General features: G+C 37.7%; 1 protein-coding gene across 5 annotated transcripts in view; it reads right to left on the reverse strand.

The window, feature by feature from the left end:
* ZGRF1 (zinc finger GRF-type containing 1) overlaps positions 1 to 18,895 on the reverse strand; it is a 97,610-nt gene that overhangs the window by 67,290 nt on the left and 11,425 nt on the right. For 4 of the 5 annotated variants that reach the window (XM_074396577.1, XM_074396576.1, XM_074396575.1 and 1 more), the window contains exons 5-9: positions 16,417 to 16,605; positions 13,858 to 16,105; positions 7,542 to 7,606; positions 3,977 to 4,027; positions 1,329 to 1,412 (exon numbers count right to left, since the gene is read on the reverse strand). In XM_074396577.1, coding sequence (XP_074252678.1) covers positions 1,329 to 1,412; positions 3,977 to 4,027; positions 7,542 to 7,606; positions 13,858 to 16,105; positions 16,417 to 16,605 — 2,637 coding nt within the window. The remainder of the gene's footprint in view (positions 1 to 1,328; positions 1,413 to 3,976; positions 4,028 to 7,541; positions 7,607 to 13,857; positions 16,106 to 16,416; positions 16,606 to 18,895) is intronic. The other variant, XM_074396578.1, reaches the window with a different exon arrangement.

The following is an 18,895-nucleotide window of genomic DNA, read 5'->3' on the forward strand; positions in this document are numbered from 1 at the left end:
CAAAGATGAAGACTGTAAGTCACACATTTAAAAGAAAAATCTAATTTAAATGCCCCTTTAATAGGACTTTGGTGGAAAATAATCTTCTGAATTTAAAAACAGGCTCACACCTGTAATCCCAACACTTTGAGAAGCTAAGGCAGATGGATCACCTGAGGTTGGGAGTTCGAGACCAGCCCAACATGGAGAAACCCCATCTCTACTAAAAACTACAAAATTAGCCGGGCGTGGTGGCACATGCCTGTAATCTCAGCTACTCTTGAGGCTGAGGCAGGAGAATCACTTGAACCTGGGAGGCAGAGGTTACAGTGAGCTGAGATTGTGCCATTGCACTCCAGCCTGGGCAACAAGAGCAAAACTCCGTCTCAAAAAAAAAAGAAAACATAAACATTGCAATAAAAATGAGTCTCAACTGTTAAAGATTCTATATATTTCTGCCTTGTATGAGGGGTTATGTATACTCCCCACAAGGAAATAGGTACCTTGCCTTCTCTCACTCTTTTTTTTTGAGACAGAGTTTTGTTCTGTCACCCAGGCCAGAGCACAATAGCACAGTGTTGACCCACTGTAACCTCTGCCTCCCAGGTTCAAGTGATTTTCATGCCTCAGCCTCCAGAGTAGCTGGGACTACAGGTGTCTATCACCACACCTGGCTAGTTTTTTATTTTTAGTAGAGATGGGGTTTTGCCATGTTGGCCAGGCTGGTCTCAAATTCCTGGCCTCAAGAGATCCACCCGCCCTGGCCTCCCAAAGTGCTGGAATTACAGACAGGAGTCACTGTGCCTGGCCAAAATAGGTACCTTGCCTTCTATACCAACACGTAGATCTCTTCCAGAGATGTCTTGGGTTTTAGGAGTAGAACTCCTATTTACATTTTTATGCTGTTGTCTGTTAATTTTTTATATAGAATACGTAGCACTACTTAGAGCTTGGTTATATACACTTCTATATACTCAGAAGTGTAAGTGGTAGAATAGACTATAATAAGTTAAAAGTTATAAAGACATTCATTTTGTTCCCCACAGAGTATTCATTAAATGTACTCTACATGGCTTTGTGTCCAACCCTTAGTGTACCCTATGTATGGAAGGATACTGTCAACACTGTATCACTAGCTCATTAGCAGTATAGAGAAAGTTCAAGACCAAAAAGGGGGGGCAGGAGTCAATTAGTTTTTCTTGTTCTTAAAACCAGATTCATTTATTATGCTACTAAACTTCTGCCTGTGAAAACTCTGATACTTGTGTTAAAAAAAAAAAAAAAAAAAAAAAAGAGAGAGAGAGAAAATATAATTTGCTAGAGAAATTGATGTTCCTCACAAATTTTACCTTAGGATCACAGGTTTTCCTCTCTATTTGTTTAGGAATAACAGCTAGAAAAGCAGTCTCTTCTTTACTTCCCAAGGAAGAGAACTAAAATAAAACATCAGTAAGTTATCTAGTTAGCTAGAATAGTTTCACAAGTGGTTCATGATTTTGATGGAAAAATAATTGCAAAACTGAAATTTGCCTGTGAAAACACACTTGCCATCTCTATCTTGCTTTTCTCTACACAAACATACAAGTTATCTCTCCCTGGCAAAGGGGTACTCTAGTGGACAAGTAATTTGAAAACTTACCATATTAGAAAACTCTGATTCTAAATTTTTAATTAAATCTTTGAACACTAGAAAAAATTGCCACGTACATAATAAATCTCCTGTCAAATCTAACACTATGTTAATGTAAATCATTTATTTTTAAATTAGTAAGAAATAAAAGGAAGAAAAATAGAAACAGTGTAACTATCTGAAGAATGAATCATCTCCTAGCAATCACAAAACACGTGATATTGATAACAGCAACAACTCATTTTTAGTTCATCAAGTAATATACAAAATAACCATACTTTTTCATAAGACTTGGATCTACAAAAATAATTGTTTAAATGTTTAACAAATATGGAGAAAAAAACACTTTCCTAATAGATCGAAGAGGTAAAGTAGTCTATTTCTTCAAATGATGGCCACTTTCCTTTAATAACACTTATATATAAACACAACTGCCAACCAAGTAGTTCTTAAAAATATTCAATCTATATTTTAGAATTAGAATTTTCTTTTCTTTTTTCTTTTTTTTTTTTTAGACACAGAGTCTTGCTCTGTCACCCAGGCTGGAGTGCAGTGGCACAATCATTGCTCACTGCAGCCTTGACCTCTTGGGCTCAAGTAATCCTCCTGCTTCAAACTCCTGAGTAACTGAGACTAAAGGCATGTGCCACCATGCCAGCTAATTATTCTTATTTTCAAAATTGTTTTTAGAGATGGAGTCCCACTGTATTGCCCAGGCTGATCTCAAATTCCTGGCCTCAAATGATACTCCTGTCTTGGCCTCCCAAAGTGTTAGAAGTACAGATGTGAGCCACTGTGCCCAGCCGGAATTACAATTTTCTAATATAAAGTCTTCAAAATTCTCTGTTGGAATAGTTCTTTTGCAATGTGTAGTTAATTACACTTTGAAAAATGAGGCGGAAGTGGCATTAAAAACATTCTATATTTTGGTGAGAGGTTGTTTCAGAGTGTTGTAGTAAAAAAGAGCCATTATAGGCTGGATGCATGCCTGCAATCCCAGCGCTTTGGGAGGCTGAGGTGGGAGAATCACTTGAGGCCAGGAGTTTGAGACCAGTCTGAACAATACAGTCAGACTCCATCTCTACAAATAATTACCCAGGCATGGTACTGTACACCTGTGGTTCCAGTTACTTAGGAGGCTGAATGAGGAGGATGGCTTGAGTGCAGGAGGCCAAGGCTGCAGTGAGCTGTGATTGTGCCACTGCACTCTAGTCTGGGTGACAAAATAAGAACCTGTCTGAAAAAGAAAAAAAAGAAACATTACAAAAATACAAATGTATTCCTATTTTCAAGCTAAAAACAGATTTAAATAATTTTTATTCCAAAAGGTTAAGACCTTTTCATTACTGTGGAATGACAGCATATTTTTGTTGTTTTGTTAATGAAAGGAAGATTACACTGTGTCTCATGATGTTGCCTAGTCCTCAGCTCAAACAATCCTCCTGCCTCAGCCTCCTGAGTAGCTGGGATTACAGGCACGGGCCACTGTTCCCATCTTCAACAGACTTTTTAAAAATGTGTGATATTTAAGTGGCAACTCATTTTAAGGGATAAAACAGTGATAGTGTTTATCTGTAGTTTATGCTTTGTGATACCTATCTTTTAAAAATTTTAAACCTTATTTCTTCAAGTGAAAAAAAGAATATGATCATTTGTAAGCTAAATTATGTAGCTGCTAATTATTTATAATTTTATATGTATAATCTTGTTACATAAAGACAAAAAATGGCAAGAAATCATAATACAGATATTTTTGTTTTATTTTATTCTGTTTTAGGCAACAGAGCTATAGGGGCAATTGTCAATGACTCATGGGTTTGGTAATGTTTCCAAATTTGCAAAATTAACTTCATCGTAAAGAAGTTGTTATTTAGGCTGGGCACAGTGGCGCACACCTGTAATCCCAGCACTTTGGGAGGCCAAGGTGGGCGGATCATGAGGTCAGGAGATCGACACCATCCTGGCCAACATGGTGAAACCCCATCTCTACTAAAAATATAAAAATTAGCTGGGCATGGTGGCACGTGTCTGTAATCCCAGCTACTCAGGAGGCTGAGGCAGGAGAATGCCTTGAGCCAGGAAGTCGGAGGTTGCAGTGAGCTGAGATCACACCACTACTCCAGCCTGTTGACAGATTGAGACTCTGTCTCAAAAAAAAAAAAAAAAGAATTTGTTACTTAACCAAATTATATTGATCTTATAGTACATTTATACTAAATGAATATCACTAAAAATGATTTCAAAAACTGACAATATGTAATACAAACTTAAATTTATTTACAAACTTAAAATTATATGCCATACCTATATATAAAAATATATATACAAATATAATTTGGCTACTCCATACTTTAAATGATAACTTACCTGCAAAGACTGAAGTGGTTCACTTAGTTCAACTTCATCTTCTTTTAGTTTCTTAGGAATAGAATATTAATATAAGTTAAACCAATACGCAATAATAATTTAGAAAACAAAAATATAAATTTCTATTAGACTTAAGAAATACTAGAACACCATCACTAGTATGAAATAAAAACTGGCCAGGCATTGTGCTCACACCTGTAATCCCAACACTTTGGAGGCTGGGGCTGGAGGATTGCTTGAGCCCATGAATTTGAGACCAGCCTGGGCAACACAGTGAAACCCCATCTGTGTGGTGGCATGCATCTGTAGTCCCAGTTACTCAGGGGGCTGAGACAGGAGTATCACTTGAGCCCAGGAGGTCAAGGCTGCAGGAGCCAATCATGCTACTACTGCAGTCCAGCCTGGGCAACAGAGCAATATCCTGTCAGAAAAAAATAAATAAAAACTAAAATCCTAATGAAACAGTACTGTCACCTAGCAAGAATTTAAATAGCTCTCAACAGTACTAGTAAAATTGAAGTAAAATAAATATTCTAATTGTAAAATATTAAAATTTTTATATTTGAAAATATCATGGCCGGGCATGGTGGCTAATGCCTGTAATCCCACTCTGGAAGCACTCTGGGAAGCCGAGGCGGGCGAATCACCTAAGATCAGGAGTTTGAGACCAGCCTGGCCAATGCAGAGAAACCCTGTCTCTACTAAAAATACAAAAATTAGCTGCACATGGTGGCATGTGCCTGTTGTATCAGGTACTCAGGAGCCTGCGGCAGGAGAATCGCTTGAACCCAGGAGGCGGAGGCTGCAGAGAGCCAAGATTGCACCACTGTACTCCAGCCTGGGCAACAGAGTGAAACTCCGTCTCAAAAAAAAAAAAAAAAAAAAAAAAGACAATATCAAGAACCTAAGAAAGATAGTTGTTCCTAGCCTTCTAAATAATTAGTTCTACTTCTGGAATCAAATCTAAGGAAAAAACTTAAAATGCAAACAATGATTTTTGTGCAAAAACATTTATTAAAGTGTTATGATAGCAAAATGCCGAAAATTATTTAAATGACCAAAATAGAGAACTGTTTGTCCAAAGCACAAGAAAGCCATAGAATGGATGGTAAATAACCTTTAAAACGTATGTTTAAGAAGCATTATTAATAACATGAGATAATACAATGATATTAAGGGGAAAGGATATAAAGCTATTTATACACAACAATCTAACCATATTTTTTTAACTGGGCACACACAAAAATATCTGGAAACATTAATAAATATTCTGAGAGGTAGGGTACATTTTATTTTTTCCTGTTTTCTATATTTAGAAAAAAAAAGAAAAAAATCAAGATTATTAAAAGGAGGGAAGAAAGGACCAGTAACAGAAAATAAAGTAAGACATAAAATGGAAGCAAGTGAGGCCGGGCACGGTGGCTCATGCCTGTAATCCCAGTACTTTTGGAGTTTGAGGCAGGCAGATCACCCAAGGTCAGGAGTTGGGAGACCAGCCTGACCAACGTGGTGAAACCCCATCTCTACTAAAAATACAAAAATTAGCCACGCATGGTAGCAAGTGCCTGTAATCCCAGCTACTCGGGAGACTAAGGCAGAAGCATCACTTGAACCTGGGAGATGGAGGTTGCAATGAGCCAAGACCATGCCACTGCACTCCAGCCTGGAGAAAGAGAAAGACTCTGTCTCAAAATAATAATAATAATAATAATAATAATAATAATAATAATAATAATAAATAAAATGGAGTAAGTAAAACATTCTACTTGCTTTTTTCCCAAACATGTCTGTAGAACTGACCCTTCTAAAGTACTAACGACATCCCCACTGAGAGAGAAACACTCATCTAGATGATTTATCCTAGAATTTCAATTCATCCTAATTAAACTTTTTTTTTCTTTTTTTGAGATAGAGTCTCACTCTGTCACCAGACTGGAGTGCAGTGGTGCAATCTCAGCTCACTGCAACCTCCGCCTCCCAGGTTCAAGTGATTCTCCTGCCCCAGCCTCCCAAGTAAGCTGGTATTACAGGTATGTGCCACCATACCCAGCTAATTTTGTATTTTTAGTAGAGACAAGGTTTCTCCATTTTGGTCAAGCTGGTCTCAAACTCCTTACCTCAGGTGATCCGCCCACCTCAGCCTCCCAAAATGCTGGGATTACAGGCGTGAGCCACCGCACCCAGACCTAAAACCATTATTTTTTATATAACTACTGTGGTTTGGTTCCCAAACTGCGCAACAAGGTACTCTGGGGTTGCACAATGAACTCATAGGAACGCCACAAGATGTTTTACATGTAGGGAAACAGTGTCACTTGACATCTGTCTGACACTGAATGAACTACTAACTCCAGGTCTATTTCAACATCAGATCTTGCTACATATCCTTCAATGACATAATGTCTTTGTGAAGTTGGATTCTGAGAAACTGCTATGATAAAAAGCAATTACCATGAAAAAATCAATGTGTAACAAGAAATAAGGTGACGTTACTTAATCTATTCCAAAATTTAAGAAGTTGCACAGTGCTTAACAGAGGTACACATTCCATTAGTAACAGTGTGGGTTGTTTTTTTTTTTTTTGTATATATATATATATATATACACACACACATATATACATATATATAATTGCATACATACATATATATACATATATATATAATTGCACTTTAGGTTCTGGGGTACATGGGCAGAACATGCAGGATTGTTGCATAGGTACATGCATAGCAATGTGGTTTGCTGCCTCCATCCCCCTGTAACCTATATCTGGCATGTCTCCCCATGTTATCCCTCCCCAATCTCCCTACCCCCAACTGTCCCTCTCCTATTCCCCCCACCAACAGACCCCAGTGTATGATGTTCCCCTCCCTGTGTCCATGTGTTCTCATTGTTCAACACCCGCCTATGAATGAGAACATGCGGTGTTTGATTTTCTGTTCTTGTGTCAGTTTGCTGAGAATGATGGTTTCCAGATTCATCCATGTCCCTACAAAGGACACAAACTCATCATTTTTTATGGCTGCATAGTATTCCATGGTGTGTATGTGCCACATTTTCCTTGTCCAGTCTATCATCAATGGGCATTTGGGTTGGTTCCAGGTCTTTGATATTGTAAACGGTGCCGTAATGAACATACGTGTGCATGTGTCTTTATAACAGAACAATTTATAATCCTTTGGATATATACCCAGTAATGGGATTGCTGGGTCAAATGGAATTTCTATTTCTAGGTCCTTGAGGAATCACAACACTGTCTTCCACAATGGTTGAACTACTTTACACTCCCACCAATAGTGTAAAAGTGTTCCAGTAACAGTGCTTTTTAACAAACAAAATGCTTACAAAGTTACTAGGAAATAAGTTACTTAATACTACTAACTACATCATAAATGAAACTGTTAGGTATTTCTTTTGGCTGATGGATGCAATGAAAAAATTTCTACGATACAGTAGGGGTCATGAACCAAGATAGCTTGGGACTGTATTACTATAATCCTATTGCAAATTACAGAACATTCATATCAAAATAAAAGAATGTACTCTTAGAAAAAAAAACCTGTACCTGTTGAGAATCCTTGTGCAGATGAGGAGACTTTCGTGAAACTACTGTAGTAAATGGTTTCCTCACTGTAACAGTGAAAAGAAATGATCATGTCATTTTTACATATAGCAGTACTCTAAAATTTAACTTATTCCTAAAACTGAGACAAGGAATATAACTTAAACTTTGGTAATTGTTTAATCTGGAATGTAGTTATTTGAGGATTCACTGTACTGTACTGTTTAGATTGAAACATTTTTAAGATAAAAATTTAAAAATCTTTATAGTGAAAGCCATTTTGTTTACTTTCTAAGTCAACAGTAGAAATTTTCCTTGTTTTCCTTTTTTACACTAATTAAAAAATAAATACTAAACCAATAGTTATTAACCTATACTAAAAAGGCTAAAAATGAAGTACTGGGCAACTGTTAGGAACAAGAAAGTCAAGACTCCCAGTATACTGTTGCTATGTGCAACCACAGAAAAGAAAAACAAGGTCAGGCATGATGGCTCACTCCTGTAATCCCAGCACTTTGGGAGGCCACGGCAGGTAGATCACTTAAGGCCAGAAGTTCAAGCCAGCCTGGCCAACATGGCAAGACCTTGTCTCCACTGAAAATACAAAAATTAACCAGGCATGGTGGTGCACCATGCCACTCGGGAGGCAGAGGCAGAAGAATCACTTGAACTCAGGAGGTGGAGGTTGCAGTGAGCCAAGATGGCGCCACTGCACTCCAGCCTGGCTGACAGAGTAAGACTATGTCTCAAAAAAAAAAGAAAGAAAGAAAAAGAAAAGAAAAGAAAAGAAAAACAGCACTTCATGCTATTTCTAGTCTATCTTAAATCCATTTTGACTATGGTTTAGGAAAAAAATTCTACATTCTAAAGTATTCACTCAACAAGTATTTCCCAAGTACAACGTGTCAGGCACTAGGGAAATAACAGTGAATGAGACAAAATTTAAAAAAAATAAAAAAATAAAAATCCTTGAAAAAAGAGACACAGAAGACAAATAACTAAACCAGATAAATTCAGATTATGATACAAATGGCATCTCATCGAACAGTGATATGATACAGAACAATGTTTGATACAGGGATCAGGAAAAGTTTCTCATGGGAAGTAACATTTAAGTTGAGACTTCAAGAAAAAACTCAGCCATGACAAGGGTAAAAGTGTTCAGGTAAAAGGCCAAATATCAAACTCTGAGGCAGAAAAGTTGGCAAGCATGCAGAATAGAAAGGAGTGCAAGGTGGCTAGTTTTGCCACCTTATTAGATATCCCTTTAAAACAGGATTTTTTTGGCCAGGCACAGTGGCTCGCAACTGTAATCCTAGCACTTTGGGAGGCTCAGGCCAGCAGATCACTTGAGGCCAGGGGTTTGAGACCAGCCTGGCCAACATGGTGAAACCCTGTCTGTACTAAAAATACAAAAATTAGCCAGCTGTGGTGGTGCATGCCTGTAAGCTAATTGGGAGGCTGAGGCAGGAGAATTGCTTGAACCAGAGAGGCAGAGGTTGCAGTGAGCTGAGATCACACATTGCACTCCAGCCTGGGGGACAAGAGTGCAACTCTATCTCAAAAAAAAAAAAAAAAAAAAAGATTTTTTTTTTATACATCTAAAATCACAAAAAGACTAATTTTAAAATGATAATTACTATAAAAAAATCACAGCTATAACTAGTGTAAACTTCATTTTTAGGCAATTGCTATTTATGACTTCATTATTTTCCTGCTAAAATTCAGAATAAAATAAAAAGTCATTTTGGAACTTGACATTTCTAAAAAGGTTTTTAAAAATACTGGATGGAAAGTGATGTTTTCCTTTACTGCCTTTGCTATAGAATAACATTCTAAATTAACATTTCTAAGCTATATACAATTATCTCACAAAAAAATTTGGAGATCTTTTTAAACTTTCACACATTCTAAATTGGTGGCAAAATTTATTCTTCTCTAATTTTGCATTAAACTTCACGAAAGTATGTTATACCCTAGTGATTCAATCTTCTCAAATTGTCTCAAGCAACCAACTTAATCCTTTTTAGAGAAATATATTTACATCAAAAAAGCAAATTTCGTCGATCATTACTCATGGATTCTGCCTACTCTCTAAAGTTTTATTTGTGACCCCCAAATCAGTATTGGCTTTACTTTCATGGTCATTTGCAGACATACATAGTGTAACAAAAAATGAATTGCATGAAGCACATGTTCTCAAGGCAACACTCTTGCCTTCTTGTTTTAGCTATGCTGTAAACAATCGTCTTTTTCATGGCCGTTTGGTGCCACATTTTTCATTTTTGTGCTTTTTACTGGTAATTTCACTGTTTAAAATGTCCCCAAAGAGGCTGGGCACAGTGGCTCATGCTTATAATCTCAACACTCTCGGAGGCTGAGGTGGGTGGATCACCTGAGGTCAGTTCACACCAACCTGGCCAACATAGAAAAACTCCATCTGTAATAAAAATACAAAAATTAGCTGGGCATGATGGCACACATCTTTAATCCTAGCTATTTGAGAGGATGAAGTGGAAGAATCACTTGAACCCAGGAGGCAGAAGTTGCAGTAAGCCGAGATCGCACCACTACACTCCAGCCTGGGAAACAGAGTGAGACTCGGTCTCAGAAAAAAAAAAAAAAAAAAGAATAAATGAGAGGTAAGAAAGTAGAGACTGTGTATGTAGCAAACGCCATGCACTCCAGCCTGGGCAACAGAGTGAGATTCTGTATCAAAAAGGAAAAAAAGTCCCCTAAGTATAGAGCCGTCTAGTGTTCCCAAGTGCAGGAAGGCTGTGATGCTCCTTATGAAGAAAGTGCAAGTGTTAGGTAAGTTTTTTACAGGTAAGAGTTATATTGCTGTTGGCTATGAGTTCAATGTTAATGAATCAACAATACATATTAAATAAAACGTCTTGGCTGGGCGTGGTAGCTCACGCCTGTAATCCAAGCACTTTGGAGGCCAAGGTGGGCAGATCACCTGAGGTCAGGAATTCAAGACCAGCCTAATATGGTGAAACCCCATCTTAAAAATAAATAAATAAAATAAAGCAAGTATCTTTAAGCAGAAACATACATAAAACAAGGTTATATATTCATGAAATAATGAAAATGTTCTGACCACAGACTTGCAGGAACCTAACCCTGTATTGTATTTCCCCTAGGAGCAAGACTTATTTACTAATCATGTGTTTTCAGTGACTTCACAGAACTACTGCAAATAATCAGAATCAACTGTAATTTTCTTTTCAATTTGATGAGGTGCCCACCACCACACCCAACTAATTTTTATGTATTTTATTAGAGATAGGGTTTTGTTATGTTGGCCAGGCTAGTTTCAAAGTCCTGACCTCTGGTGATCTGCCCACCTTGGCCTCCCAAAGTGCTGGGATTACAGGCATGAGCCACTGCAACTGGCCTTAAAAATGAAATCCTATAAGATCTAAATCTTCATGCTAGAAATTCATAGCCTGATATGGTATCATAAAATTTTGTACTCATAGTTTTCATTAAAACTTTTTACTTTCTTTCTTTATTTATTATTATTTTTTTTGAGATGGAGTTTCACTCTTGTTGCCCAGGCTGGAGTGCAATGGCAGTATTTCAGTTCAATGCAACCTCCACCTCCCGAGTTCAAGCGGTTCTCTGCCTCAGCCTCCCAATTAGCTGGGATTACAGGCTGCCACAATGCCTGGCTAATTTTTTGTATTTTCAGTAGAGACAGGATTTCACCATGTTGGCCAGGCTGGTCTCAAACTCCACCCACCCCAGCCTCCCAAAGTGCTGGGATTACAGGTGTGAGCCACCATGCCCAGATACTTTTAAAATTTTAGAAAATAAACTAACAATTATCTTCAAACTTAATTACATTTCAAAGAATCATTTTAATAGGTACAATAAGCTATTTATATTTTTCTCAGGAATCACATGAGATACTCAAATAAAAGTTCAATTTTACCTTCTGAGAGTAGTGCATTGTTCATTTACATTCAAATGTATACATTATTTACTATTGTATTCTTTAAAAGACAATGTTGTTGCCAGTGTACCATAAGGAAAGTCAAAAGATCAATGACATAATGAAAGAAAACAGCCGGGCGCGGTGGCTCAAGCCTGTAATCCCAGCACTTTGGGAGGCCGAGGCGGGTGGATCACAAGGTCGAGAGATCGAGACCAACCTGGTCAACATGGTGAAACCCCGTCTCTACTAAAAATACAAAAAATGAGCTGGGCATGGTGGTGCGTGCCTGTAATCCCAGCTACTCAGGAAGCTGAGACAGGAGAATTGCCTGAACCCAGGAGGCGGAGGTTGCGGTGAGCCGAGATCGCGCCATTGCACTCCAGCCTGGGTAACAAGAGCGAAACTCTGTCTCAAAAAAAACAAAAAACAAAAAACATAATGAAAGAAAACATTTACAACATAAATCATAAAGGGCTAATAATGCTAATATACAAAGAACTCTTATAAATTAAGAATTAAAAAGCTGAACAAATGGTAGACAGAAAAGATAGTTCATGGAAAAAAATAAACAAATGATGTTTAAACATATGAAAAGATGTTCAATTTCACCTGTACTAGTAAAAATACAAATTTAAAATACAGGGAAAAGGTCAGGCGTGGTGGCTCATGCCTGTAATCCCAGCACTTTGAGAGGCCAAGGTGAGTGGATCACTTGAGGTAAGGAGTTCAAGACCAGCCTGACCAACATGGTGAAACCCCATCTCTACTAAAAATTCAAAATTAGCCAGGTGTGGTGGGCACACCAGTAATCCCAGCTACTTGGGAGACAGAGGCAGGAGAATCACTTGAACCCAGGAGGTAGAGGAGGTTACAGTGAGCTGAGATCATGCCACTGCACTTCAGTCTGGGAAACAAGAACAAAATTCCGTCTCAAAAAGAAACCAAAAACAAATGAATTAAATTAAATACACTGAAAAGCCATTTCTCATCTATTATATAGGCAAAAATCAAAAGCTGGGCAATACACTATTGGCAAGGCTGTGGAAAAACAGCCAGTCCTATACATTACTGATGGGAATAAGAAATGATTAATTCCTATGAATAATTATATATATACATATATATTTTTTAGATGGAGTCTTGCTCTGTTCACCCACGCTAGAGTGCAATTCCCCTGCCTCAGCCTCCTGAGTAGCTGGGATTACAGGTGCACATATGCGCACCACCATGCCTAGCTAATTTTTTGTATTTTTAGTAGAGACCCGGTTTCACCATGTTGGTCAGGCTAGTCTCGAACTCCTGACCTCGTGATCTGCCCACCTCAGCCTCTCAAACTGCTGGGATTACAGGAGCAGTGGCTCCTGCCCTCCAAGATATATTTTTAAGTGAAAAAAGCAAGGTGTTAAAGAATATGAATTTAGTATTTTAATGAATATGGAGAAATAAGAATTTCTATAAGGAGCTATTTATTTTTATAAAAAGAACCATAAGTATATTGGCTGCCTAGAGCAGGCAGGTAGGAATGGAACAGAAAGTATAACAAAGGAATCCGAGAATGTTTCTATACAGCTTTCACTTTTGAACTCAGTTAATATTTTACAGTGTCAGAAACAAATTGGGCCAGGTGCAGTGGCTCACACTTGTAATGCCAGCACTTTGGGAGGCCAAGGTAGGCAGATCTCCTGAGGTCAGGAGGTAGAGGTTGTAGTGCGCTGAGATCATGGCATTGCACACCAGCCTGGGGGACAAGAGTTAAACTGTTTTTAAAAAAATAAAATAAAAGAGAAACACAACTATGGAAGAAAGAGGAAAAGAATTCAGTGATATAGAACTGAAGTTAGAAGTATTAATATAAACTCACTTTAAAAAAAAAATTATTCCCTACTACCTGTCTTAAAAATGAGTAATGGTAAGACTAAGTATAATTAGCTTGGCATGGTGGTGCACACCTGTAATCCCAGCTACCAGGAGGCAGAGGTTGCAGCCAGCCACTCCACCCTGGGTGACAGAGTGAGACTGTCTCAAAAAAAGAAAAATAGATTGACATATTCATACACATACACACACACATATATATTTTTTGACATATTCACTTAAATGTGCCAATATATGCTTATATATGCATAGAATATTTCTGGAAGGATATCTTAGAAGAAAACTGTAGCTAATTCTGAAGGGTAGACTGAGTGATGTGGTTGGATGGGGACTTACTTTTCATTGTATTACTCTCTATTAATACTGGTTTTATTAAGTACATTTATTATCCATTTAAACACTATGTAATTATTTAATGTAGCAACCAGAGCTAATATCTTCATTCTTTATAGCTCTTAGAGCTATAAAGAGAACAATCCAAAATAGACATTAAATTCTAACCTTCTAGACTGCTATCTGGCTCATAGGTCTGTTGAGTTCCTTGTTCAAAGACAGTATTTTTCTTTCTCAATATTTCCAAGCTGTCTAAAGCAGTACTGTGTTCAGATAGTGACTTTAAAATGGAAATTGTATTTACTAATCCAGAAAGTTCTGAAGAATTTTTAGGATTCCAGTATTGTTTGTCCTCTCTGGAAGTTTCAACTTCAATATGGTTAGGGGGTAGACTAATCTTTCCCAAATCTTTAGGTTCAGATATATGTACTTCTGTGTCTTTGCAAATAAGATGCTTTTTTCCCAGTGGGTAAAACAAAGAATTGGAAATATGGGTATTTGATTTATCAAGTGTAATATAATCAGAGTGATTCTGATTGGTATTTAATAGTTGGACACTGTTGTCACTACCAGAAGTTGATGGTAAAACACGTTCATCATTTTTGTCTAAGTCACTTCCCAAAATAAAAGGATGAGGTTGAGCATCTTCTGAAAATAGGTTACTGTTTTCAGCAGTCTGGTTTTGAATATGAGGAATATGTGAATTCATGTTTATATCTTTAGATTTATTTGAGAGTAAAGCAGAGTCATAGTTAATTCTGACTTCTTGAATACATTTATTAGCATCTTCTTTGTTACCTATGTATACATCATCAGTCCACTCAAAAGATTCAAAATTGCTCAATGTGTCACCATATTCCTGTATTTCTTTTCTAGTGTTTCCAGCTTTACAAATTCCCATGTCAAAACCCACAAGAGTTTTATCACAAAACTGTGATGGCAGAGTCTCTTTAATAGGAAATGTCTCTGTAGGTTTGCCATCAACAGATGTCAAGAGTGGCAAATGTTCACCCTCAATCTCTTTACAGTTTGTATTCTCAGACCTCTTTTGAACACATAAATTGTCATCATTAACCGAAATGTCCTTTACCCAACTCTCTGAATCCTGGGAAATTTTTTTGCTTTCCTGTGACTCCTCCTCAGTGTCACTGGTTTCAAAATTGTTCAGATTAAAAGTTACCTCCAAAAATGGTTGTGTTACGTTACTCAGCGATTCATGAATACGATTAAGATTTTCATTATCCATTTTACTTTTAGAAAACATGTCTGTACTGTCATCAGAGATCCTAGCATTATTACTAGATTCGGTTTGGAGATGTTTCGGTTCTGGCAGAGATGACTCTGATTGTTCACACTCCTTTTCCAGTGTTACACATGTATTTACCTCCTGATCATTTTCTTTAACGAGAACTGATCCTTTAATGCACACCTTGTCATTTTGATTAAAAGGTATTTTACTATCATCCTGAATGTCAGATTCTGATAATGTACCATCATTTTCTGCACTTTTACTGGTAACCTGTAAGCTACTGCCATCACTGGATGAAGGAATTTCTAATTTTACTTCTTGATTCCAGGATTGATCATTTTTACCGACTGACTTGTCTACATTACACTTTTTCCCCTCTTCAGTACATGTTTCAAAGAACTGTATCTTCTTTTGTAACAAAAGGTCTTTCAAACTAGAATTCATATCATCTTCCTGAGCCCTGGTTTTCCTGTCTGTATCATGCCCATCTTCAGTAGAAAAATGCATAGGTGAACTTTGTGAGGGTAAATACATGGCCCACCGGCTTTTGTTTCTCATGGTATTTTCTGATTGATGCTGGTAGTATAAATTTTCTGTGCTCTTCATCTCAGCACACTCTTCCTGTTGAATTACATACTTTGATTTAGTAACAATCTGTAAACTTCCATGTGGTTGTTTTTGAGGAAAATGCTCTATCATCTCAGAATTTAGTTCTTCACATGGACCAGCTGATTGGGACTTCAGAAGAGCTAATATCCGTGCTTTGCTTCTGATGTTTTGTGAAATTCCTGAACAGTGGGATGCCAAACTATCTCTTTTCACAGGCTCATTGGTCAGTAAAGAGTCTGAAAGTTTACTTCCAGAATTCATAGGAGAGCAAAAATAATTTTCTTCACATAACACTTCTGAGTTAATGTGGAAGGATGGAGAACAAACTGAAGAAAAATCCATGGCATTTCTCTCTCTATTCTTGTAAGTCACAATGTTCTCAGGGTCTGCTGGTATATTATTTACATCTTTCTTGCCAACAGTAGGAAACAAAGGAGGCATGCTGTAGAATGGACAAAAAAAAGTAGGGCCAGGTTTCTTAGCTTCATGCGATGCAGCTGATTCACCGCTTTCCGTAATAACCATTTTCTTCGGAACCTGACGTGGTCCTTGAAAACCCTGAAGATATTAAAATAACTGTTAGCTGGACCATCACCCATAAAGAAAATGTGAAATAAACTGGCTAAGAAAAAAAAAAAGAATAAGGATTGTTTGTGCTTTGCCTAAGGTAAAGTAATAATTCAGATTTAAAATTGTTACATTACATTCATTTGTAGTAAGATTTTTTAAAGTAGGGTTTACTTCCTTTCTACCTAAGTATACTCTTAAGTGCCCTTTGAACGACAAAGTATAATCACTTCAAAATTCACTACTTTTTGAGACAATTTTATAAATATATCTGATGTATTATTTTCCACAGAAAAACTTACAGTAAACTTCCTTTTTAAGCCAGAGGGCTGACATCCAAGAGATCGGCCAGAGGGTATCAATGTCCTTGAATTTAACTCTGGTGCTTCTTTATTGATATTCTGCTTAACAATACCTGTGGCTCCAGCAACTTTAACCTCTTCAACTGTGATTAAGTATCGATCACTTTCTAAGTCATCTCCGGGTTTCAACTAAAATTTAAAGAATAAACATTAAAATCACATACATCTAGTTTTTTATTATCTCTGTATTCCAGGATGCTCACTAGCACTAAGACAAAATAAATAGGTGTTGAATGAATAAATCAGTATCTAAAGTCTTCAATTATTTATTATTATATACTAATTAACTATTAATAAGCACAAAAAAGGACAATAATATATTTAAAATTTTATCTGATTTTTTTTTTTTTTTTTTTGAGACAGAATCTCACTCTGTCACCAGGCTGGAGTGCAGTGGCACAATCTAGGCTCATTGCAACCTCCGCCTACTGGGTTCAAGCAATTCTCCTACCTCAGTCTCCCAAGTAGCTGGTACTACAGGCCTGTGCCACCATGCCCAGCTAATTTTTTATTTTTAGTAGAGACGTGGGTTTCACCATGTTGGCCAGGATGGTCTCCATCTCTTGAGCTCCCTCCTTGGCCTCCCAAAGTGCTGGGATTACAGGCATGAGCCACCACATCCAGCCTCTAATTTATTTATTCAACAACACATATTAGAGCTAGATGTGGCTCACACCTGTAATTGCAAGACTTTGGGAGACCAAGGCAAGAGGATTGCTTGAGGCCAAAAGTACGGGACCAGCTTGGGAAAAAATATTCAGATCCTGTCTCTGCAAAAAAATTTTATTTTAAATTAGTCCGGGCTGTATGGGATGGCTTATACCTGTAAATCCAGCACTTCAGACACCAAAGCAGGAAGATTGCTTGAAGCCAGGAGGTCAAGACCACCCTAGTCAACATAGCAAGACCCTGTCTCTACAAAAAACTTTTTAAAAATTTAGCCATACATGGTGGCAGGTACCTGTAGTCTCGGCTATTCGGGGGATGAGGTGGCAGGATGATTTGAGCCCAGGAGGTCAAGGCTGCAGTGAGTGGTTATCACACCACTACTCTCTAGCCTAGGTGACAGAATGAGACCCTGTCTGAAAAAAACAAAAAAATTTAGCCAGGCATGGTGGCATGTTCCTATAGTTTTGGCTACTCGGAAGGCTGAGGTAAGAGGATCCTTTGAGCCCAGGAGTTTAAGGCTGCAGTGAGCTATGATCACACCACTATACTCCAGCCTGGATGACAGAGTGAGACAATGTCTCTAAAAAAAAAAGTTAAATTAGTAAATAAGTATTACGTACTGGGGACCTATATGAGGCCCTTTATTACATGCTAGGGATACAAAGACGAACAAGAAAAAAAATGCCTTCTCTCAAGCAATTCACTTAGAATCTGTAAAACTAAATGTAACTTTTCAAAAATGAGAGTTATTATCAACTATATATCTTTAAATCAATAAGATATTCATAATTATCACAAATTAACATTATTATAAATCATTACAGTTGTTTAAATAGTTATATTCCAAAAATACATCTTAATCACTTAAATGAACAAATGTAGTACTTGCAGCCACCTATGACAGCAGCATAAAAATAAGATTATCAGCCTAATTTGAAAATACACAAAATCTGTATCAGATTAATATTTTACTAATGAAATGATTTTTTAAGATTAAATAACAGTAGTAACCACCAATCAAACCATATACTAAGATACCAATTCTCCTAGACCCTTTTAAAAATATATAGTACCATAACCACTATTGATGTCATGTAAAATTTCAAAATGAATTAAATGCTATGGCCAGAAGTCAACATCATCATCATAATATACATTTTAACATATTTAGAATCACTGTACTAGGCCGGGTGTGATGACTCATGCCTGTAGTCCCAGCACTTGGGTAGGCCAAGGTGGGAGGATCACGAGATCAGGAGATCGAGACCATCCTGGCTAACACAGGTCAAAAGTTCAAGACCAGCCTGGCCAACATAGTGAAACCATCCCTATTAAAAATACAAAAAATTAGCTGGGCATGGTGGCACACACCTGTAATCCCAGCTACTGGGGAGGCTGAGGAAGGAGAATCGCTTGAACTCAGGAGGCAGAGGTCACAGTGAGGTGAGATTGCGCCACCACACTCTAGCCTTGGCGACAAAGCAAGACTCCATCTCAAAAAAAAACAAATGAGCTGGGCACGGTGGCTCACACTATAATCCCAGCACTTTGGGAGGCTGAGGCGGGCGGATCACAAGGTCAGGAGATCAAGACCATCCTGGCTAACACAGTGAAACCCCATCTCTATTAAAATACAAACATTATGTGGGCATGCTGGCAAGCGCCTATAATCCCAGCTACTTGGGAGGCTGAGGCAGGAGAGTTGCTTGAACCTGAGAGGTGGAGGTTGCAATAAGCCAAGACAGTGCAC

Source organism: Saimiri boliviensis, chromosome 3 (genome assembly GCF_048565385.1).
Source record: "Saimiri boliviensis isolate mSaiBol1 chromosome 3, mSaiBol1.pri, whole genome shotgun sequence".
Classification (NCBI taxonomy): Eukaryota; Metazoa; Chordata; class Mammalia; order Primates; family Cebidae; genus Saimiri; species Saimiri boliviensis.